Source organism: Bos grunniens, chromosome 25 (genome assembly GCF_055505025.1).
Source record: "Bos grunniens cultivar Pamir isolate PY7600 chromosome 25, Bosgru_T2T1.0, whole genome shotgun sequence".
In the NCBI taxonomy this organism is placed as follows: Eukaryota; Metazoa; Chordata; class Mammalia; order Artiodactyla; family Bovidae; genus Bos; species Bos grunniens.
The window spans coordinates 31,870,862-31,895,618 of NC_141189.1; the positions used below are offsets into that span (position 1 = coordinate 31,870,862).

Here is a 24,757-nt window from a genome sequence, read left to right on the forward strand (position 1 = left end):
AAAAGGGTAGTCTCTCAAACTACAGGTTGTGTCCCTTTACTGGGGTGGGGAAAACAATTCAGTGAGTTACAACTGATGTTTGTTAAGATGGAACAGAACAGGATACAAAACATGAGACTATTTTGCATGTAGTAAGGCTTAAGTACTATTCTAGGAAGGTTAGGTATCAACTATATACTTACTTGAAAATGTCTGCTTCAGCAGCAGATTTATTACTGTGAACCAGAGTCAAAAGGGAGTGAAAACCACTTTTATAACAAATGTCAGATTCCCAAAAGAGGTGTCAGAACAGAGAGAACATCTGATGACATGACACGTGGGAACCAAAAGGCAACTGATGGGCAAAGAATCCAGGCTTTCCTTCAGCAACGGTACTTCTGTAAATCTTTCCCACGTAAATGAAGCCCCTGGGATATAAAAATACACTTCTATGGGGTTTATGAAATACTGTTTATTATGGCAAAATCCTGGAATCAACCTATATGCCATCTATGGTGGAATGATTTTAACCATCACAGCACAGTCACATGATGAACTCTGACACGCAGGTGTACATGAAGTTAAAATGAAGGACTTAGGGACTTCCCTGGCGGTCCAGTGGTTAAGACACCATGCTTCCACTGCAGGGGACAAGGGTTCGATTCCTGGTTTGGCAGCTAAGATCCTGTTTGCCTTGAGGGGTGGCAAAAAATAGAAAAAAATAAATAAATAAAATGAATGACTTAGATCTGTATCTACTGATCTGGAGTGAAGAGTTATAACTGTTCAGTTATATACCATTACCTGAGAAAGTCAAAGCAGATTAGACCAGGGAACAGCAGACTTTCTTTAAAGGGCTAGGTGGTTTTCAGTTTTTCAGGCCCTGTGTCTCTGCTGGAACCACTCAACCCCTCCGTTGTATAGAGAAAGCACACAGGCAATTCCTAACAAACGGGTGGGGCTGCGTTCCAATAAAACTTTACAAAAATAGTGGCATGCCCAGGGGTCAGAGTCTGCCAATCCCTGATAAGAGACTGGAATCCCATTTTTGAAGGGAAAAAAATGGAATAAGTAGAACATGTGTGTAGAGTATAGATTTGCTAAAGTGTATGTACATCAATTTACCCTGGTTATCTTAAGTGGGGAGCATTAAGGGAGATTACTCCTTTATATGTCTCTTTTATACTCCTTTATATTGTTGGACCTGTTATGAAAAAGTAAAAATAACTCATTTTTTAAATTCCAGGAAAATACTCAACTATAAAAACCAATGTATGGCAAACAAGCTATGCAGTGACTGCTTTCACTGAAATCAATTCTAAAATATTAAACCAATATTTTTATCATTGCAAGTAACAGAACAGACCTTCTATATTTCATATTTAATTGAATGTCAACTGTCATACTCTCCAGATAGAAATTTCCAAGGAAGGTAGAAAGTACAATAACACGTCCTGGGAAACCAAGAAAATACTGTTAAGTTTATTTTCCTCTCCCAGTGGAGACCAAATGATATAGAACGAGCAGTTGAAAACTTGATCTCGTAACCCTGGGATCCACTGTTCACTGGACCAGGGAGTTCCTATCCACACCTTATAAGTGGCAAGGGTGAGCTTACACCATCTGAAAACGGCACGAGCAGGAAGAGCAGTAAGCCCGGATTCGGACCTGGGTCTCTATTCTAATTTAACCAAATTCTCTTGGCACTGACCTAGCTGATGGGTAGGACGCATGCCCATGATAAATCTTACCCTTCAGACCACAGGAGCACTCTAGATTCACAGGGGAAATAAACTTGGGACACACAGCAGTTGACTGTCTTCTTAAAAATGAAGACGATGATTCCTGTGTCACCAAACGGTGAGAGTTTCCAAGTGCTGAGCGGAGATCATCTTTCACATTTCACTTCTCCTCATTTCTCACTGAAACTGACCCCATTAGTGCCATTGCCCCAAAAAGCTAGCACTTTGCTTCCACTTGCTCATCAAAAGCAGAGTAGCAATTAATGCAAACACGTATATCCTCTAAGGCTAGTATCCCCTAATAGTCAATCTTTCTTCTGTAGTAAGAAAAACATCACATTTGCAGGAGGATTCTTTACCAACTGAGCTATCAGGGAAGCCCCTAAAAAGAGAAACATCAACTTTCTGCTGGGCACTTGGACACGTGGGCCGAAAACAAAGAGACAGTGTTCCCCAGCGTCCCTTATAGCCGGGTACGGCCACTGTGAAGTGTCACAGCAAACTGCAGAAGAAAGACGAGCGAACTTGAAGACCTGGCAACAGAAACTACCCAAAACATAAACACACAGAAGGCTTCCCCGGTGGCCCCGTGTTAAGAGACCACCTTGCAATGCAGGGGACACCACTCTGAGCCCCGGTCTATGGAGATGCCACATGCCTCAGAGCAACTAAGCTCGCGTGCCTCAGCTATGAGCCCGCACTCTAGAAGCCGTGCACTGCACCGCTGAAGCCCGCCCGCCTAGAGGCCGTGCCCCGCAGCAAGACAAGCCACGCTGAGAAGCCTGAGCGCTGCATCTGGGGAGGAGCTCCTGCTCCCCGCAACTGGAGAAAGCCCACATGCAACAACAAGACCGGGCACAGCCAAAAGTAACTCAACAAATGAATAAGATTATTTTTTAAATAAAATAAACATATAGAAAGGGAAAGAAAAGAACACACAAAAAAGCCAGGCTATATGCCCAAGGTCACAATGCTGGCAAAAGGCAGAGCTAGGGCCTTCCGGGCAAACCCATGGGATGGTCTACACCTTCACACTCCAACACAGGATGGGCAGCCTTCATGAACGCTGTCCCGTCTTCCTCTGGAAAAGAGGCAAAGACAGCAGTAGCCAGTCTGCCGGCCCATCAAACCACACGTCCCGTCATTTTGGCACACGTGTGGCTTGTTATGACAGGACCTTGGCATGATTTACGGTCCTATGAGACCACTGCCTGATTTTCCTATTAAAATCCCTACCAATTATTTGTTATTGGCATGTATTTTAAAATACGATCCAGTTCTCCTCTTAGCCCATGAAGTCCATGTGTCAAGCAGGGGATAAGGGATCCCCAGGCTCTTCAGGCAGGATGTGTTTAGCCCAAGAGTTCCCAGAAAGAAGTGCTACACTGATCTGGAAGGATCTATCCCAGGGTATTAATAATGATTGAGGGTTTGTGATTTTGATTTTTCTCCTTTATTTTTTGTCTCTATCTTTTTAAATTCTCTGTAATGAATACGGTTTCATTTTTTAACAAATTGTTCTTCCACATAAAGTAGTTGAAAGAATTTTCAGGCCAGCAGGTGAGTTCAGCAGGCTGCTCCTGGCCGATGGGTACATGCGTGCTTGCATCTATTCCAAGTCCTTCATTTTACTCAGAAGGAAGCCAAGACCTCGAAACTGTGTATGCACCATGCCTGGCTGCCATGCTGTGAATAGCATTATAATGAGACAAATCAGATGCAAATAAGGGCAAAAGTAATTAAAGGTGGAATTGAGCTTAGCATAATTGGCTCCACCTGGGGAAAGGAGGGTGCTTTTGGAGGGACTGGGCCTCAGAAACAGTGAGATTCTAAGCCTAAAATGAAAAGGTAATGGGGGAGGAGCCTGGCAAGGTGAGCCATCTGAGGTATAGCATGGACCAGAATTGATGCTTTTGAACTGTGGTGCTGGAGAAGACTATTGAGAGTCCCTTGGACAGCAAGGAAATCAAACCAGTCAATCCTAAAGGAAATCAACCCAAATGTTCATTGGAAGGACTGATGCTGAAAGCTAGAAGCTCCAACAAGCTGGCCACCTGATGCGAAGAGCCGACTCATCGGGAAAGACCCTGATGCTGGGAAAGATTGAAGGCAAAAGGAGAAGCGGAGACAGAGGTGGTTAGATGGCATCACTGACCCAATGGACAAGGGTCTGAGCAAACTCCGGATGATGGTGAAGGACAGGGAAGCCAGGCATGCTGCAGTCCACGGGGTCGCAAAGAGTCAGACGCGACTGAGCGACTGAACAACAACAACGAACCAGAACACCGCCCAAGAACTCCGTTCAAGGGCACCACATCCCCTGGCCCCCATCCACATCCTCGCCTGCTCTGCCCAGGCTTGGCTGGCTGGGAGCAGACCAGGACGGGAAGGACCAGGTACACACTCTCCTGGAGCCCAGGTTACTACACCCACCCAGGCACCCCTCTGCTAGTTCCAGGGCGGTAGCTACTGTGGGTCGTTCCTTTCTGTGTCAGAGCATCAGTGGCCCACCCCGCTCACCAGCTGAGTGCCGCAGGCAGAGCACTTGACCGTGATGTTGACAATAACAACGATCTCACATGGGATATGGGAAGGACTTCAAAGCAGACAGTTTGGCCCTCCTATACTATCTAACTTTTCTTGGCCTTAGTTTCCCCACCTGTAAAGTGGGGAGGTGATAAGAGTACTCACCTCACAGGAAGGTTGCCTATTGAGTAGTTAACAGAGGGTATGGCATATGGTGCTTAACCGACATTTGCTATTATTATTATTATTATTATAAACTCAGTCAATCACTTATCAAACATCTACCCACCAAGGATCAGCGATCTATTTTAGAAGCTGAGTGCACAATGATATCAAAATCAAGTCAGTCCCACTTACGGTTGCCAGGGGGGAGGTTCAAAGAAAGGGATATTTAGGGAGTTTGGGATGGACATGTACACACTGCTATATTTAAAATGGATAACCAACAAGAACCAGCTGTACAGCACAGGGATCTCTGCTCAATGTTATGTGCCAGCTTGGATGGGAGGGGAGAATGGATACATGTGTATGTATGGCCGAGACCCTTCGCTGTCCACCTGAAACTATCAACATTGTTAGTCACCCATACCCCAGTGCAAAATAAAAAGTTAAAAAAAAAACAACCCAAGTCAGTCCCCATTCTCGTGGAGCTTACATCCTGCTAAATGTTTACTGAATATGTCACTAAAGAAAGGAAGAAATCAGAATTTTAAAGCACAAAATACGCAGCCATACAATAGATCTGGGAGTGACCAACTAGGGGAAATGATGGTGAGCTTCATTTGGGCTTCTGCAGCAACGACCTCAGCCTGTAAAGAGGAGAGGTACCAGGCAGAAGAAAGATTCTAAAATGAATGGAGAGAAGGTATGGAGAGGGGTGAGGAGAGAGTGTATTTCTCCTGCAACGCAAGAATGAAATTGAGGCCATAAACCAGTGAAATAACCACAGACCAAGAAATGGGCTTTATCTCTTTATAGGAAGGATGTCTATTTTTTCTGTTCGGTCCAAGTGCAAAGGAAACATTTAGGCAAGTCACTCTCTGCCCAGGTTAGAAGCATCATTACCCACTCAAGCAAAGCAAAATGACCAGTTGCCTGATGAAAACTGTAATTAGAAACTTAAAGCAGAGTAGCTGTCAGAATGAAAGTGGCGTTTAACAAAACGAGCCACCTGCTGGCTTCCAGGAAGGGGAGGCACCGACACCAGAGGAGGCACAGACAACTGCTCCGGGAGAAGCACAAAGCCTGCAGGGCCGGAAAAAAGTCACGATGACAAAGATAAATGCACGTCTGGGCTAAGCCTCTAAGGAGGCACTCCAAGTGTTCCTGTTCTGTCTCTGGGCTTTTGTTTCCTGCCAGACAATAAAAAGGAAATGAACAAAAATCATGGATCGATCCATGGCATTTTCAGGCAATTGCTTCTGCAGTGATTTAGGAGAGGAAAGCATCTTGCAGGGAATGAAGTTCGGTGGAGCAAATAAAACATGAACTTTTATGGGAGGTCTCCAGAGAGACAGGCGCCACTTCCAGAACCAGGGAATGGATGATCTTGCAGCTCTGACCCTGTATCCTTGATGAAGCTTTTCCCCGTAGCTATGGCACTCAGGGGTGGCTTGGGGGGACTTTAGAAACACCCTCCCTCCATCCACCCTGGTGTTACTGTCATCAGCCTCCCCTTTCTCAAAGCCACCAGGGGTAGGGGTTGCTGGCTGCCAACCACATCTCCATGGTCCCTGTTTCCTTATGTGCCAATTAGGCAACCATGTTTCCCCATAATTAGGGGAGGCCTAAGAGCTTTAGGGCTTCCCTGGTGGCTCATATGGTAAAAAAAAAAAAAAAAAAAATCTGCCTGCAATGCAGGAGACCAGAGTTCAATGCCTAGGTTGGAAAGATGCCCTGGAGAAAGGAAGTTACCCACTCCAGTATTCTTGCCTGGAGAATCCCATGGACAGAGGGGCCTGGCGGGCTACAGTCCATAGGGTGGCAAAGAATAGGACACGACTGAGCGACTAACACCTTCAAGAGCTCTAAAGAAGTCATTTGGAGTGGGGAAGCTCCTTAGAGAAAGCTTATGATCCTAAAGTTTTAAATCCTTACAGACTTCAGCTGTAAAATGCACTCTCTGCCCTTCCCCCCTTCTGCTTTTACTGGCCTGAAATATAGATGCGATGGCTGGAGCACTAGCCACAATATATATACCATGAGGCAATCATGAAGCTAAAAAACCATGTACTAAGGATGGTAGAGCAAAATGAAGAGAGTAGCCCGAGGGCACAACAACCATGAAGTGATCACACTAGCCCTGGACTATTTACTTCTAGGCTTATGTGAGGTAAGGAAAAAAACCTGTGGAAGTCAGTGTTGTCTAGGTTTTCTTCTTCATGATGCTAAATCTAGTTCTGTTACACTATCCCACGTAAACATACAAACTCAACAAAAATGGACAGCATGCTGTGCAGATACGGTCTCAGGAAAATGCCTTCAAACCCCGTTTCCAACAAAACCACCAAACCCCTCCTACCTAAAAATGCTGGTGTTACCAATTGCCCATGTCACGCCAGATGCAACAACCCCTATCTCTTTCCTCCTCAACATCCTCTCTTGGCAAAACCCATCTCTTACTTTTGGAGGCCTGCCCCTCTCCCCTCTCAATCCAGAATGTTTGAATGGAGCTGCTCCCACCAAAGTTCTAAGTCCCCTGACACACATATACCTGCCAAGTACCCCACATTAGTCTGAGGCCTGCCCCCCAAGCTGGGCCAAGAAGAATCAACCTGGAAACATCTGTGCATGCAATCAGTAAGGACATCCTGAACTACACTTGCCAACTTTTAAGTATCTGAAATCAATATGGAAATTCATCTTTTACATCTAGGTGGTGGTGAGTACATTGGGTGATGGGTACATTACTCTCCGAACTTCTTCAGCAAATTCTAATTTCAAACTATCAAAGCTAAAATCCGTGGCCACCATCCCTGGAGGATCTTCCTGGTGTTGGCAGTACTGAGTGCTCAGCAAGGACCAGGGACTGGGGCTACCGGTTCAGATTTTTATTTAAAGGTCAGGAAATTGGCTGATCACACAAATATCGTTTTACCAGGATAATGGACTGCAAAAGCTTTCAAAGGGGTTTACTCTACAATTATCACCATAATTATTCACCCACTTCCAGAAATTAATGAACAGGTGTTCTGCTAATGGACCCTGACCTGCCACAGCCTGGACACCCTTCAAAATGCTTCCATAACCCAAAATAATGTCAACATTTGCCTGGTACTTTACATACATCATCTCTTTTAAACTTCAAATAATGCTAGGAAATCAAAACCATTATCACTGTTCAAATAAAAACACTGAGGCTCCGAGATTAAAACTTGGTCCAAGACTTCAGAGCTGCTAGACAATGGGGCTGAGTTTCAAGCCAGATCCCCTCAAATGGAAAATGTGTGCCTGCCTTTGGCCTCCAAGCTCTGCTATCGCCTTTTCTGAGTTCCTTCTCAAGGCAAAGGCTTCTCTTTCCCATGGAAGGAAGAGCCTTCCCTGTGTCCACAGCATATCTGGTCCGCACCAAGCACTGCTGCCAAGAAGCCCGTCTGTTTGTCCCCAGCTGATGTCCAGTTCCAAGCCCCTCATGCTCTGACTCGGTTCCCCATGTTGGCTGACGGCGCATGATCGGGTTTCAGGGGCCCATGAGGACAGAGGAATAGAGCAGGTTTTTTCAGGATAAAGGAAGGCAGAGATTCGAACCAGCTGGGCCAGCCATCCCAGGCACAAGCTGCGTCCTGCAGAACAAGCATCTCTCAGTCACCTGCCAGACACTGAGGTTTATCACCTAAGGCATCTCTGGGAGAATCAACTCAGGGGCGCAGGGGAAACATGGCCTCAGCTTACACCTGGGGAGGAATTCTGGCACAGCCGCTCTGGAGCAGGATGACTGTGACGATTAATTTCTTATGTCCGTGTGAGTCAAGATTTCTACCACGGGCCGAGAATCAACGAACACTGACACATCTGAAGCACTTTATCAACTTGATGATGAAGTGGCAGGCATCACTTCATCAGCTTGAAAGCAATATCCTCTAACGTGGTGGCTGCAAGTGGTCAAGCACTGGGATTTTTTAAAACTCCCCAGGTGACTCAAATGGAGCCAAGATTGAGAAGCTCTGCTCCACAAGGGGAAAGATGGGAGAGTGGTTTATAAGGAAACTAGTGGGAAGAAGCTCTTTTTGATTGGGTTGCTGGGAAGATGAAAACAAGAGCTGCTGGCAGCTTACTGTCACCAGAAGAACACCTGCCTGAAAAAGGAAGCAACAACGAGGAGGCATTGCAAAGCTGGGGCACACCGGTTCACGGGAACCCACGGGTGCATCTCTTCCTAACTTTGCGTTCAGTGACGTCATGTGAACAGCTGGAAACTGACCACAGTGCAGCACCAACACCGTGGAAATTAGTACTTTCCTCTGAGGGCTAGTGGTTCAACATTTAGCAGCACCACACTGCTAATATTTGGAGGGAGGGGGACAGAGTTGAGAAGTCAAAACATGAAAAACAAAAAACATTTCCTAATGATATTGTTTGAGCTGCTGGATCAAGCCATTCCTAAAGACAGACACTCCTGGATTTCTGCTGTTTAATTGAAAACCGATTAAATTGGGTTTTTATGATTCTTGTAATCAAAATAGCTCTGAATGACGAAACCCTTGAAGAGTCAAAGTCGTGTGCTAATAAGTATAGTTATAAGGAGCCAAAACTACACGTGATCAGAAGAATCTGGTTGGAGGCACAACTGAAAAATGCAGTTACATGCGGTACAGCACACTACCAGCGCCCTTAGAATGAAGACCCACGACCCCGCCCACCGCTGAGCTCTCCCTAATTGCTGTGGGTTTTCAATCAGGTTCTACAACTCCTCCTGGATTTCTATTCATTTCTAATCATTCGTATTATGAACATTTATGGAAGACGGCCAAGAAATACGTGAAAACATCCTCAACATTGCTCATTATTAGAGAAATGCAAATCAAAACTACAATGAGATACCACCTCACACCGGTCAGGAAGCCCATCATCAAAAAATCTATAAACAAGGAATGCTGGAGAGGATGTGGAGAAAAGGGAACCCTCCTGCCCTGTTGGTGGGAATGCAAATTGAGACAGCCACTATGGAGAAGGGTATGGAGATTCCTCAAAATACTAGAAATAAAACTACTATATGACCCAGCAATCCCACTCATGGGCATATACCCTGAGAAGACCATGACTGAGAAAGACACACGCACCCCAGGGTCCACAGCAGCGCTGTTTACAACAGTTAGGACATGGAAGCAGCCTACGTGGCCACTGACAGAGGAATGGATAGAGAAGATGTGGTGCATATATACAATGCAATATGACTCAGCCATAAAAAATAAAAAAGAATGAATTTGAGTCAGTTTTAGTGAGGTGGATGAACCTTGAGCCTGTTATACAGAGTGAATTAAGTCAGAAAGAGAAAAGCAAATGTTGTATATTAATGCATATATCTAGAGAAGGAAATGGCAACCCACTCCAGTATTCTTGCCTAGAGAATCCCACCGGTAGAGGAGCCTGGCAGGCTACAGTCCATGCGGTCACAAAAGCATCAGACATGACTGAGCGACTAAACGACAACAACGCCTATCTACTGAATCTAGAGAAATGACACTGACGAACTTATTTGTAGGGAAGCAATGGAGACACAGATACAGACAATGGACTTGAGGACACAGCAGGGGAAGGAGAGTGGGATGAAGGGAGAAGGCAGCATCAACATACCTACATTACCATGAGCAAGACAGACAGCTGGTGAGAAGCTGCTATATAACACAGGCAGCCCAGCCTGGTGCTCCGTGATGACCAGAGGGATGGGAGGAGGGGAGGGAGGCTAAGGAGGGAGGCGATATATGTATAATTATGGCTGAATTGCATCGTTGTATGGCAGAAACCAACACAACATTGTAAAGCTATATTCCTCCAATTAAAGAATAAATTATTTTTTAAAAAATATTTACGGAGTGCATCCCTTGGGTGAAGCCTGAGCGGGGCCCTCTGAACACAGCAGAGGGAAGAACAGGCAAGGTCTCTGCTCCTTGAAAGGTACACTGCAGCGCGGAACACGGACAGTGAACAAGGAAGGGAACAGACAATCGACACATGCTGAGGCGCTCATAAAGGTGCTGTGACGGAGATCAAGGAAGTGACGGGACGAAGGAAGGAGAGGCGGGGTGGCCAGGGGAGGTGACACTGAACAGGGCCTGCCTGACGAGGCAGGACAAGCACTCCAGAAGGAGAGCAGCAGCCAAGGTCCCGAGGTGTGACTTGGTAAGGCCAGTGTGGCCGGGCCAGGAGAGGGCGGGAGGAGACGGGGCTGGGAAGTAGGGAAGAGCCGATCACACCGAGCACTGCAGGCCCTCATCATAAAGTGCAGACTGGACTTCCCTGGTGGTCCAGTTAAGGCTCTGGGCTTTACTGCAGGGGCCGTGGGTTCGAGCCCCAGTCGGGGAACTAAGACCCCACATCCTGCAGGGCAACGAAGACCACGTGCCACAACGACTGAGCCTATGTGCTCTAGAGCCTTGGTCCACAGCTAGAGGAAGCCCCTGCAGGCTGCAACGAAGACCCAGCACCACCAAAAATAATTTTTTTTTTAAGTCTGGATTGAGTTTTAAACAGCAGAGTGACGAGATCTTAGAGTCTCCACGAAGTCCAGTGCTGATCACGGTGGAACCAGACACACACACACGACTCCCGAGCTTGCTTCCCTTGCAACCAAAGCAGCCTGCCTCAAACGAAGACCTCTCTGCCTGTGTGCACACTGGGGGCAAGAATATGTGGCCACCAAGGGAGACACCCCAGTGCCTGCAGTCCCTGAGGGAAGCTGCAGGTTGAAAGGTCCCACGGCGCCACACGCACCCTGAAACCCACAAGCTCCATGAATCCTCTCGCCCTTGACCCTGCGTCATCACAGGACCAGGCTCCTCCACGGTCCCGCCCCACTTTCCGGAGCCCGGGGGAAGTGAGACCCTGAGGAGGACATGGAGCACATGCCGGCATGGAAGCCAGGGGTCACTGGGCGAGTCACATGCAGGCAGAGACACGACATGGGACATGGGCTGACAGCTTCCTTTTCTTTTTTTTTAAACTTCTTTTGTTTCTTAAACTTTTAAAACTGCTCCCAAGCCTCCCTCATCCATCAAGTTCCTCCCCCAGATGACCTGCTCTCACTGCCGATTACTCTGATTGCCACCAGCAACAGGCCATTGCTTCTCCCTCTGCCCCTGAGCCTGTGGCTGATGAATTAAATGGCGATGCCAACAAGAGCTTGCAGCCTTAAAATCCATCACCGCAGGATAGGACTATGGAGGCCAGGACAGATGATTCCAGTGGAGAGGACCTCATGAGAGGAGGGGGCCAGAAGGAAGGACCTCACAACATACAGACACTGCAGGCTAGGAAAGACAGGCTTCAGAGAAACGACAGCTCCCCCTGAAGACCGAATAGACCCTGCATCCAGGAAAGAGCAAATAGCTTGCCATGACTGCACTTCCCAAGTGGCTCAGCGGTAAAGAATTTGATTACCAATGCAGGAGACTCAGGAATCGAGGGTTCTCTCCCTGGGTCAGGAAGAGCCCCTGGAGGAGGAAACAGCAACCCGCTCCACTTTTCGTGCCTGGAGAAGTTCATGGACAGAGGGATCTGGCGAGCTACAGCCCATGGGTTCCCAAAGCGTCAGACACAACTGAGCATGCATGCATCCAAGCTATGGAAACCCAACCCAAGCTTGAAGACAGTGGCAGGGAGGCTAGTGAATTATCGCTCTTGTTAACAGTACGTTTAGGGCTGGAAATCACATCAGGACGGCTGGATTCGGGGATTCGAAGGACACGATCAACTCCCAGTGCCTCTCTGCCTCTCAGCTCAGCTCCTCTCCCTGTGTGACGGCCTCACACTCAGGCTCCACTCGGAGACAAGGTAACTACAGTGGCTCCAGCCTTCCAGGCCTGACGGGAAAGGGAGAACTCCTCGTGACAGCCTAGTAGAGCCCTGACGCCCAGCTGGAGCCAGTCGGCTGAGGTCAAGGGCAGGAGGGAGGGTAGGGCCTCATCGACGTCACAGGGCTGACCCTGAGTGAGGACACTGGGCCCAGAGAAGCTGGAGCACAGGCGAGCTGACCCCACAAGGCCAGAGATGGCCACCACGCCAGCGGGGGGCGGCGGCCCAAGCCGTGTGACACAGGAGGACACGGGCGCGTCTGGAATCCCTCGTTCAGCTGCCCCTGTAGAACCTCTTCCTTGGTACTGAGAACCACCTCCAAACTCACGGGCAAATGCTCCTTGGGAAAGCCCAGGAGAAGCCCGACACCCACCAAGGGGCTGCTCTGCAGCTAAGACCTCCATGAGACCAGCCCCACCCCCACCATGGGGCGCTCAGAGAACCCAGACTCCCCAAATGCATACGCAACACTGCGGTTGTTGTTCAGTCACTTAGTCATATCTGACTGCAACCCCATGGACTGCAGCACACCAGGCCCCCCTGTCCTTCACTGTCTCCTGGAGTTTGCTCAAATTCACATCCATTGAGTCAGTGATGCTGTCTAACCATCTCATCCTCTGCTGCCTTCTCCTTTTGCCTGTCAAAAGCCTTATATTAATCACATCTGAAAAGTCTCTTTCTTCCCTGGTAGCTCAGTGGTAAAGCATCTGCCTGCCAATGCAAGGGATGTGGGTTTGATCCCTGGGTTGGGAAGACTCCCTGGAGGAGAAATGGCAACTCACTCCAGTATTCTTGCCTGGAGAATCCCATGGACAGAGGAGCCTGACAGGCTGCGGTCCACAGGGTCACAAGAGTCAGACATGACTGAGCGACTGAACAACAACTAAAGTCTCTCTCACCATGGAAGGTGGTGTGGGCACGGATTTCAGGGATCAGGACACAGACATCTTTGGAGGCCCAACATTCCACCCACCCCAGCATTTTCTAGATCCCAGCATGTTATCTGAATTACACCTCTTAACAGCTAATCCTCACAACAACCTATGAAGTATATATACTATTTTAATCAATCCTAATTTTACAAGTGATCAAAGAGGCCCTGAGAAATAAAGTGAGACAGTAAAAATAGTAATAACAATAACTGTCATATTTACTGAGTGGCTGCTACATATCAGACATTATTCTAAGTGCTTTCCATACACTCATTTATCCCTTCTTCCCCCAAAACCCTATGAGGAAGGTATTGCTACAGTTCCCATTTTACAGAGGAAGAAACTGAGGCATAGAAACTTGCATGGCCTCTAAGTCAGGTGCCCTGGGGAGGTCCTCAGTGTCTTTGGCACAGGGGTCCCTCGTCCACTAATGTCAATTACGACGAGCAAGAAGAATGTGGAATGCACAGTGATTCCCAAACGCTTTGGCCATGACCACTGTTTTGGTGGGGACATGTACAGGGACTAGGATGCGGTGATCCTTTGGAGATAAAGGTCACAGCGACAGGTGAAACAAGCCTTCCTTCTGTTGACAGAGCCTTTCCCCAGAAGGTCAGGTGAGATGGAGGAGACGCCTACTCAGGGAACGACACTGCTGACCCAGCCCCGCTGCTGGCGTCTCCCTCAGGAGGCACCCAGAAAGATCTGCGGTCATCACAGGTCTTACCAAAGAGAAGACATCCCCCATTAACACACTCTCAGCCTCACTCCCCACCTCCTACATGACTGTGAGAGCCTCAAACAGAGATGCCGCGGTAAGCAGAGAACGCCCCCTGGATCGTCCTCCTCCTTGGTCCCCACCGGGTGGGCGTCATTCAGCAGACCCGACAACACCTCACAAGGGGGTCCCAGGGTCCACAGTTGGGAGAACAACGCACTGGGGAGTGTGGTTCTAGCTTCAGTCAAGCTGGAGTTTCCAACCAACCGTCAGTAATAAAGACATCACCTGGAACACTTGTCAGATGCCTACATCGATGTTTCATAAAGAACTTGAGGGGGAAGAAGAGTCATGATAACCTCAGAATTGAAATAAAGTTACCGACTGACCTCTTAAACATTGTCAACAATCTATTCTAAAGGCCCATTTTCAGTTGATTTTTTTTTCTTCATCTTGAAGGCACTTCCCAGAACAACAATGAATAGAACGATCCCAACATAGCCCTCAGCCATCTACTCAATCCTGAAGGCGTCTGGGGCTTCAATGATTTCTCACCCTTTTCCCTACTGATGAGCTCAGTTTCACAAACAATTTGTCGTTCAAATGATTTTAAAAAAAGAAAAAGCTTTATAGCCTCAACCTAAAAGGATTCTCTTGTGGAAAAAGCACTCTGAACTCTCACCTAGAATTTGAGAAGCTGGTCCACACCGCTATGTCCACCTAACATCAGGAGCCATGCAAATCCCGGATCAGAAAAGACTCTCCCTGGCCAACCTCTCCCTACCCCTTGTCCCCAGCTCCCCAGAAACACCAAGTCCCCCACCGCAGCCTGTCTAGGACATCCCCAAGATACCACAGCTTGACAAGGACACCCCAAGGCACCCCAATCTGGCCAGGGCACATATGCCATAGTTTTCAACAAACTGAGTCAACAGCTGGCTGGGGTTGAGGAGTGAGCCCCAATTTCTCTGAGTAGTAGATGACATCACTTGAAAATTAGGTAAAGGCTCTGGAAAGGCCAGAGCACAATTTCTGAAAGCACATCTTCTAATCAGGCTGCTTGCTGGTGTCTGGCATGTTAGCTGGTGCTCACGAATTTTACTTAAGTGGAAGAAAGAATAAAATGCAGGACTTAAGCAAGGAAGAGAAGGGCATCACTCAGTTCATGCCTGCACTGAAGGACTTTCATAAAGACCTTCCACCCAGGATGACTCCCAGATATGGCAGATGGTCTTCTCTGACCTGGTGAAAATAGAGTGGCAAGGGACTGCAAAAGGGACTTTGCCGATGAAGTTCTGGAGAGTCCAAGCTATGGTTTTTCCAGTAGTCATGTACGGCTGTTAGAGCTGGGCCATAAAGAAGGCTGAGTGCTAAAGAACTGATGCTTCCTAATTGTGGTGTTGGAGAAGACTCTTAAGAGTCTCTCTTGGACTGCAGGGAAAACAAACCAGTCAATCCTAAAGGAAATCAGTCCTGAATATTCATTTGAAGGACTGATAATGAAGCTGAAACTCCAATCATTTGGCCACCTGATGCAAAGAACTGACCCATTGGAAAAGACCCTAATGGTGGGAAAGACCGAAGTCAGGAGGAGAAGGGGATGACAGAGGATGAGATGGTGGGATGGCATCACCAACTCAATGGACATGAGTTTGGGTAAACTCCAGAAGTTGGTGATGGACATGGAGGCCTGGCGTGCTGCAGTCCATGGGGTCACAAAGAGTCAGACACAACTGAGTGACTGAACTGAACTGAGCAACTGAACAACAAACAAAAGGACTATGAATGAGTGACAAAGTATGCTTCATCCTCTCTGCTCTGTTCCACTTAAGGGTTACCACAAACCCAGCTCTGGCTCAGCACATTCAAGCTGGGTCTTAGGAAAATCGACTTCGGCTGCGGTGAGAAACCCTTCTCTATGTTGTAGCTTCTGTTTTGGGGGGGTGGGGGGGACGACTCATTCCAAAAATGCTCCTACTCAGAAATGTACTATATAGTATTGCAGATTTTAAACCAAATTCAAGCCCAGTGGTATTCCCCACCCCAAGTTTAATTTTCTTACAGGATCAAATTAAATTCCTGTGAGGGCAGAGTATAGATTTCAGAAACGGCGGTGGCATAGTCCACAGGCCACCTGCATGAGAGTCACACATTTAAACCTGCAAACCGAGCCCCCAGCCCCATGCCGCGATCCCCGGAGATGAGGCACGGGCACGTGGCCCCCGGGAAAGGCCTCTGAACGCTAGTTCAACAAGTTCGTAAGGCAAAGAATCAGGGATTTGGAAGGAAATGACCTGAGTTCATTCCCACCCCAAAGCCACAGACAAGACTTTTAAGCTCTCCTGAACCTCTAATAACGAATATTTTAAAACACAGGGGAAACACCTACTCATCCCGGGATTACTGAGTCAAATGTGAATAGACTTGAACTTGCTTGGAAAGGATAAAGGGCTAAACTACTCATTCAAAACATGCAGTGAATGAAATGAATGGCTACAAAAGCCAGGTGCTGGGGAAACAGAGATGAGAAGCGAGGAGTCACAAGGCCAACGCAGACACAACCCAGTGTAATGAGATGGAGTCCGGGCCACACGAGCAGTATCTGTGTGGAAAGGGTGATGGTCCCCCTGAGAAAGACAAGATTAATGCTGCAGTGATAACCGCCAGACTGGAGGCAGTTACAAACTAGTGATGAAGAAAGCAAGGCATGCTATCAAAGAAAAGCAAAAAGAAAATCAACATGTTGAACCTCATCAAATGGAGACCATAATAAATACAAACACTCAAAAAAAGTCCAATCTTTCATGATATTACTATGCAAATCACACTCAGATTATAATCCTGTCTCTATGACACAGAGAAATGACTACATGTACTGGATACCAACTATACACCGGGTGCTACATGAATGAAGGCTCTGCATTCACTGTCTTGGTAAATCCCCACGACAACCCTCGTGCCACTCGTGTGATTTCCCCTAACACTGGTGTGGCGTTTCCTCTTTCAGATGGCTAAGTAACTCCAAGAGGTCAAGTTATGGAGGATGCGCCTGAACTCGAATTCAGGACTGGCTGACTCCCAAGACCTGTGAGCATGGAGCATACTCCCCTCTGTTCAAATGTCCACACTCCAAGGGCTTGTTTTTGTATAAGAAAATCTTGTTCTGGTCAGTTGGCTGAAGGTCGCAAGACACTTTAGCCCTAGTTAAATACCCTGTCTGCAGGCTGACCTAAGAAACATTTCAGCAGAGTCACGACAGTTAAAGCACAGCCAAACTGCACGGGAGGAAGCACACGGCACCACCGTATTTGGTGGGATCTTGCCCAGGTGATCACTCCTCTATCTACTTGTATTTCTGATCAAGAATATTATTATTTGCAGCTAAAATCTACTCCAGTAGTCATGTGCAGATGTGAGAGTTGGACTATAAAGAAAGCTAAGTGCCAAAGAATTGATGCTTTCAAATTGTGGTGCTGGAGCAGACTTGAGAGTTCCTTGGACAGCAAGGAGATAAAACCAGTCAATCCTAAAGGAAATCAACCCTGAACATTCATTGGAAGGGCTGATGATGAAGCTCCAACACTTTGGCCACTTAATGTGAAGGACTGACTCACTGGAAAAGATTTTAATGCTGGGAAAGATTGAGGGCAGGAGGAGAAGGGGACAACAGAATGAGATGGTTGGATGGCCTCACTGACTCAACGGACACTGGAGTTTGAGCCAGCTCCAGGAGACGGTGAAGGACAGGGAAGCCTGGTGTGCTGCCACCCGTGGGGTCGCAAAGAGTTCGACAAGACTTAGTGACTGAACGACAAACCTACTCAGTGCTCCCTCTCTGGTAGGCGTTATGCTAAGACGTCTACATGGATCGCCTCATGAGGCAGGTGCTGCCAGCTGCCCCCATTTTATAGATGAGAAAACTGAGGTACAGAGAGATTAGGAAACAGAACTGGAACTGGGGTTGGAGCCTGATCAGCCTAACCCCACCACTTTGGCATTCTGTTGCTTTCACCCATGGCCTGACATGACTTAATTGTGCTACAGGTTCACCACCTTGCAAATATCTTAAGACTTTAGTCATAAAATTCCCTAACTGCACAAATTGATACAATGATTGCTAACAGTCTAGCAAGTAAGTCTTACTTTTGCAAGAATGAAGAGCAGGGTCTTTCATTAATTAATTTTCCGGGATCCTAAGCAGCACTGTTTTTCTAACTCACCTGCAGGTGTATTCCTCCCATGCTGAGCGTCCGCCGGGCCAGGCACAGGGGTGCAGCCCCGCCCCCCCCCCCCCGGGTTCCCTCTGCCCCTCACCTTCGGCTGTTTGACCTTCTCTTTTCAGCATCTGGACAGCGCCTACGTATTTCTTCAGTTGCACTTTGAGCACTTCATTTTCTCTGTGGGCACAAGAATGTCAGAAAAATGTATTTTAAAATTGGCAACTTAGACCCAAGGAAGGAAGAGAATCTGCGTAAGGAAAATACACAGTGTGCATCTGGTAAATATTAATATATTCTGTTTTAGAGATCTTTGCTGGAAAGATAAGGTTAGCGAGGGCACGTTTGTGTAATGCCATCAAGAACCACTCATTCATGGCGGAAATAAGCGCTAATTGGTTTCAGCACCCACAAATTCAGGATGCTGGCATGTGCGGTCCTCAGGTTATTTGAATCTAACAACCTGTTAGGTGACGACTGTGTCAGGCACTCTAGTATTTACAGAAACTGTAAAAATGGACAAATTTACAGTATGTCCATTTACACAAATACATACTAGCTATTGTTTCCTTGGGGAACACTCAGTGTTTTTAGTAACTACTACACGTACTTGGACACGACTGAGTGACTGAACTGAACACGTATTAAACACTATTTGCCAGGCATCACATGAAGCCTTTATTATCTCATTCAAACCTTCCAAGGTACATATTAGCACACCACCACCCACTTTACAGATTCTCAAAGTGTGGTACAATGATGAAAAGCAGTTAACTGAGTCTACCTGCCCCACCCCTCTCCCCAGGTGAGACTGTAGGATGGAACTTGAAACTCGGGCAATGACAAGATCCCACTCCACTGACTTCACTCCCCAGGTACCCTGGCTGAGGACTAGGACATGAAAGTCAGGAGAGAAAAATACCATCTGCTGAGAATTTACCACATAGTTCAGACTTCACATGTGTGACCTCAGTGAATCAAGCACGCATATATACATTCATCCACTCTTCATTCAATGGAAGCATGCTTCTTAAGTACCTAACAATACGTCAGGTGCGGTGACCCTGTAACACCCTCCTCGTTCTGCAGGAGAGGAGCTGGGGCATGGAGACGGTCACATGGCCAACGCCAAGGTCATATGTAAGACACAGAGTCTGGATACAAACTCAGGTCATGGAGACGGTCACATGGCCAACGCCAAGGTCATATGTAAGACACAGAGTCTGGATACAAACCCAGGTCATGGAGACGGTCACATGGCCAACGCCAAGGTCATATGTAAGACAGAGTCTGGATACAAACCCAGGTCTGTGTCTCCAAGGCCCCAGTGAGTGCTTCTCGGTCTCTCTTGGGATTTGAAACTGGTTTCTTACCTCAGCCCCAGAGACAAATGCCTCTTCCACACTTTCTGCTTCTACACATTCCCTATCCCACAAGGTTTTAAGCCTGAGTATTCTTACATATGCTGGAATATTGCCTTACGATGAAAACAGGTTTACGATTGGGTGTCTCTTATGATTATAAAAAATAAAACACTCATTGCAAAATACTCAATCAGAACACATTTAAGAAGGAATGTAAAAATTCCACTAAAAATCCTTGAAGTAAATCTCACTAACTTCTTAAGACTCCTGAGAGTCTCTTACCAGCAAGGAGATCAAAGCAGTCAATCCTAAAGGAAATCAAACCCTGAATATTCATTGGAAAGACTGATGCTAAAGCTGAAGCTCCAATACTTTGACCACCTGATGTGAAAAACAGACTCACTGGAAAAGACCCTGATGTTGGGAAAGATAGAAGGCAGGAGGACAAACAGACGACAGAGGATGAGATGGTTTGACGGCGTCACCGACTCAATGGACATGAGTTTGAGTAAGGTCCGGGAGATGGTGAAGGACAGGGATATGCTGCAATCTCTGGGGTCACGAAGAGTTGGACACAACTGAGAAAATGAATAACAACATTTTTACTTTCATTCTATCAACTCTCGCCTGAGCGTGCACACATATATACATCACTGAATATAATTATTCACAGGTGAAACACAATTTCACATGCCTCAAAATTTTTCTGTTTGAAGACTTTTTCCCTCTGTCTACTGTCCCACACATCCTTCTCCGTGGCAACCACCATTAAACATCTGGTACACACATTTCATGTCTCCTCCATGCTCACAGAGTCACTACAAACCCAATACACTCAGAGTTTACTTTATGCAACTGGGTCCTGCTATAAATTTTTCTACAACTGGTTTGTCTCATTTAACAATTCACCAAGGTAAGCTTCTGATTCCATCTATTTATGGATGGAGATGCCATTCCTTGGTAATAATATGCCACATATATGCTCAGTAGAAAAACTGCAGACTGCCAAACTGCAGACTGCAAATCACTGACTCTGTTTCTGATGCATCTTATTATACCTCAGCCCACAGAGATGGCACCTGGCATTGTGCTTTTCTGCACTGTATTTTGGCAGAAAGAACACAAGTACCAACTGCAGACATGACCATATACTGAGGTGTCACCAAGTTTCATCTCAGAAACTTGGAAAGAAAGTCAGACATGAAGGAGTTCCTTAATTATCCTCCTCCTCCTAGACAGCCTGTCACAAATGCTTCTCTTGGCAGCTGCACTTTCTCTGTGATACAAAGAGCCAGTGTCTGAAGGTAATAAACAACTAAGGAATCTCGAGATCTGCGGGCAGGAAAACACTGCCCAACGGACATGCTGACACAGCTACTTTTCCTGGATCCCCTTGCCAGCTTTTGTCATTCATCCAGCTTACTCCTAATCCCCTCGTGTGAATTCCAAGCACATAGCTTAAAATAAGGGAAAGAAATTGATATGCATCTCTGTATGGTCTGCAGTGCTGGAAAAGACTCTCAAGGGTCCCTTGGACTGCAAGGATATCAAATCAGTCAATCCTAAAGGAAATCAGTCCTACATATTCATTGGAAAGACTGATGCCAAAGCTCCAATATTTTGGCCACCTGATGTGAATAGCCGACTCATTACAAAAGACCCTGATGCTGGGAAAGATTGAGGGCAGGAGGAGAAGTGGGCAACAGAGGATGAGATGGTTAGATGGCATCATCTACTCAGTGAACATGAGTCTGAGAAAACTCCAGGAGATAATGAAGAATAGGGAAGCCTGGTGAACTGCAGTCCATGGGGTTGCAAGGAGTCAGACAAGACTTAGGTTGAACAACAAATGGCCTAATTTAACAATGATATGTTCAGAACGTTAGGCAAGAGGCAAGAAGAGGTAGGTTTACTCAGGCCCAGCGACTGGTGAGTTGGGTTGGGCTGTCAAGCCTCAGTTTGCCCAAGCACACCATCCAGGCCAACCCTCAGCTGCCTAGTTCATTGTCAACTCTGCAGCCAGCACTGAAATGTTCAAGAGGATGCTTTTCTTCTGGTTTGGAGGCATCTTTTAACATCTTGCTGCTGCTGCTGCTGCTGCTAAGTCGCTTCAGTCGTGTCCGACTCTGTGCGACCCCAGAGACGGCAGCCCATCAGGCTCCTCCGTCCCTGGGATTCTCCAGGCAAGAACACTGGAGTGGGTTGCCATTTCCTTCTCCAATGCATGAAAGTAAAAAGTGAAAGTGAAGTCGCTCAGTCGTGTTCGACTCTTCGAGACCCCATGGACTTCAGCCTACCAGGCTCCTCCATCCATGGGATTTTCCAGGCAAGAGTACTGGAGTGGGGTGCCATTGCCTTCTCCACTATTAACATCTTAACACTATCTAAATATTAAGGCTTCTATGGTGGTCCAGCGGCTAAGACTCTGCACTCCCAATGCAACAGGCCTGGGTTCGATCCCTGGTCAGGGAACTAGATCCCACCTGCTGCAACTCAGAGTTAGCATGCCCCAACTAAAGCTCCTGCATGCCACAAGAGAGATCGACCTAACAGGGGAAGATCAAGACCTTTAATACAAATCCAACTTTCATCAAAATGATGAGATATCGTGGAGAATACACTACAGATGGGCAGCTTTAGGAACCATAAATTCATCCCAGCCAACTTTGCCTCAATGAACTTGCTTGCCTTCTGCGGGAAAGGCACACTGTCAGGCCAGTAGAACTGCTCCTGACACAAACACGAACATCGGGAGGACCCACTGACTGCCCCAGAGAGGCAACTAGCTACGGATCCCGGGAAAGATGAGGCCTTTGTTTCCATTTTTATTTTGAAGTACTTATAGACCCAGAAAGTTGCAAAGACATTACTGAGAGGTCCTGTATACCCTTGGCCCAGCCTCCCCCAGGGGTTACACCTTCTATAAACTATGCTCTGATGGCAAATCCAGGATGCTGACACGGTCACATCATGCATGTGGTTCTATCCAGCCCAGTATTTTAACTGACGTTCGTAACAATCTGAAGATGAGATACAGGCTCAAATGACCACAGCAGGCAGACAGACGAGACTTGAGTAACCCAAATAAGACAAGAGGGTCTGGGGGCAGGAGCTGCCTTAGTGCCACTACTGAGCCCCTCGCCACAGCTAGAGACGCCGTGCACCACAGCTAAGACCCGATGCAGCCAAAAAAATAAACAAATAGATCCCTAACAAGTCAATGGCCCAAGAAAATAATTCCTAGGCTCTGAATGACTAATTTGCAACCAGCCAATAGAACTCTGGACTTCCCTGGTGGTTCAGAAGAATCTGCTTGCAATGCAGGAGACCTAGGTTCAATCCTTGGGTTGGCAAGATCCCCTGGAGGAGGAAATGGCAACGCACTCCAGTGTTTTTGCCCAGAAAATCCCATGAACAGAAGAGCCTGGTAGGCTACAGTCCGTGGGGTCGCAAAGAGTCAGACTGACTGGGCGATTAACACACAATAGAACTTTAATCTGTAGACAAAAGAAGCATATAGAATGTATCAATCCTGATGATCAAATAAGAATGCCGTTTCCTCTGCCACCTCACCAGATGACAGGACGGGACAATGATTAAGTGCATCCCGTGAAAGGGAAGAGAAACCCGAAGACACCCCCCTCCCTGCCGCCTCTTTAGTACCCACCCAGTTCTTTCCACTCTTAAGCAGGGGTGGGGGTGGGATACAACTTCCTCACAGTTCAGGGAAAGAAAAAGAAAACACAGAGGATGAACTAGAACAGAATCTCCCAAAGCTGGTACATCCTGGAGATCGGCTGCGGGCTTCACCGAACTGTTCATATTTTAACGCCTAGGCAGTTCTTCTGGTATGTTTCAAAACACCAGTTTTCCATGTATGGCACATAAATGATACAGAGCAGCAGCAGTCCCCTAGCTTTTTGGCACCAGGGACTGGTTTTATGAAGAGTTTTTCCATGGACCGGAGGGTAAGGAGGAATGGTTCTAGTGCATTACATTTATTTGTGCACTTTATTTCTACTATTATTTACATCCGCTCCACCTCAGATCATCAGGCATTGGGAACCCCTGATATAAAGAATCCTTTGGAAAGGTATGTAAAAGTTTTTAAAAGTGAGTGGATTGCACGATAAGCATTATGGAATGAGTAACGGGCAGTACACCACGTGGTGAAGACCACGAGAGCAGTGACACATCTGAGGAAGAGAACCTTTGCTTTAGAGAAAATAAGCAAATAAGGAGGGGACCTTTGCTTACAGAGTCCTTTCCAAATTGTATTCCCAGGGATGACAACGGATTCCAAGACAGACAGACGGAAGAAGAGAGTTAGAGATGTTTAGAAACATTAGAAAAGTTCTGTCGCCCTCCCCCTCCTCCCCAGGGCTTCTCAGAGCCCTCAATATATTTATGTACACTGAGCGTCTACTAACTCCTCAAACCGAATAGTTTGTGAAATGCTGCATTTTCATACTGGGCACAGCCCTCTAGAAATGGGAAAGAAATTCTAGGGCAAGAAAACCATATCTCTGATAGAAAAGCACTGTCCATGTGGGCATGGCAGAGATGGGCATTTATGATGCTTCCACCTCCTTGAAAACCCTCCATGCCAGTTAAGACATAAGAGGCAGCTCAGTGCCAAGACCTCCTATGGGGAAAACTTCATTCAGAAGCTCCCTCCATGGAAAATAGGAAATACACTTTCCTACCTGCAACACATTTTCTACCTGTACAGAATGAAGCAGGGCAAAGGCTAACAGAGCTTTGTCAAGAGAACGCACTGGTCATAGCAAACACCCTCTTCCAACAACTCAAGAGAAGACTCTACACATGGACATCACCAGATGGTCAATACCGAAATCAGATTGTTTATATTCTTTGCAGCCGAAAATGAAGAAGCTCTATACAGTCAGCAAAAGACCGGGAGCTAACTGTGGCTCAGATCATAAACACCTTATTGCCAAATTCAGACTTAAATTGAAGAAAGTAGGGAAAACCACTAGACGGTTCTCGTATGACCTACATTGAATCCCTTACGATTATACAGTGGAAATGACAAATAGATTCAGGGGATTAAATCTGATAGACAGAGTCCCTGAAGAACTATGGTCAGAGGTCTGTGACACTGTACAGGAGGCAGTGATCAAGACCATTCCAAAGAAAAATGCAAAAAGGCTAAATGGTTGTCTGAGGAGGCCTTACAAATAGCTGTGAAGAGAGGCAAAAAGGAAAGATATACCCAAATGAATGTAAAGTTCCAAAGAATAGCAAG

At 46.8% G+C, this 24,757-nt stretch overlaps 1 protein-coding gene across 4 annotated transcripts in view; it reads right to left on the reverse strand.

Moving 5' to 3' along the window:
• SNX29 (sorting nexin 29) overlaps positions 1 to 24,757 on the reverse strand; it is a 591,305-nt gene that overhangs the window by 350,751 nt on the left and 215,797 nt on the right. For all 4 annotated transcript variants that reach the window (XM_086375716.1, XM_086375717.1, XM_086375714.1 and 1 more), the window contains one exon: positions 18,222 to 18,304. In XM_086375716.1, the coding sequence (XP_086231842.1) occupies positions 18,222 to 18,304 (83 nt within the window). The remainder of the gene's footprint in view (positions 1 to 18,221; positions 18,305 to 24,757) is intronic.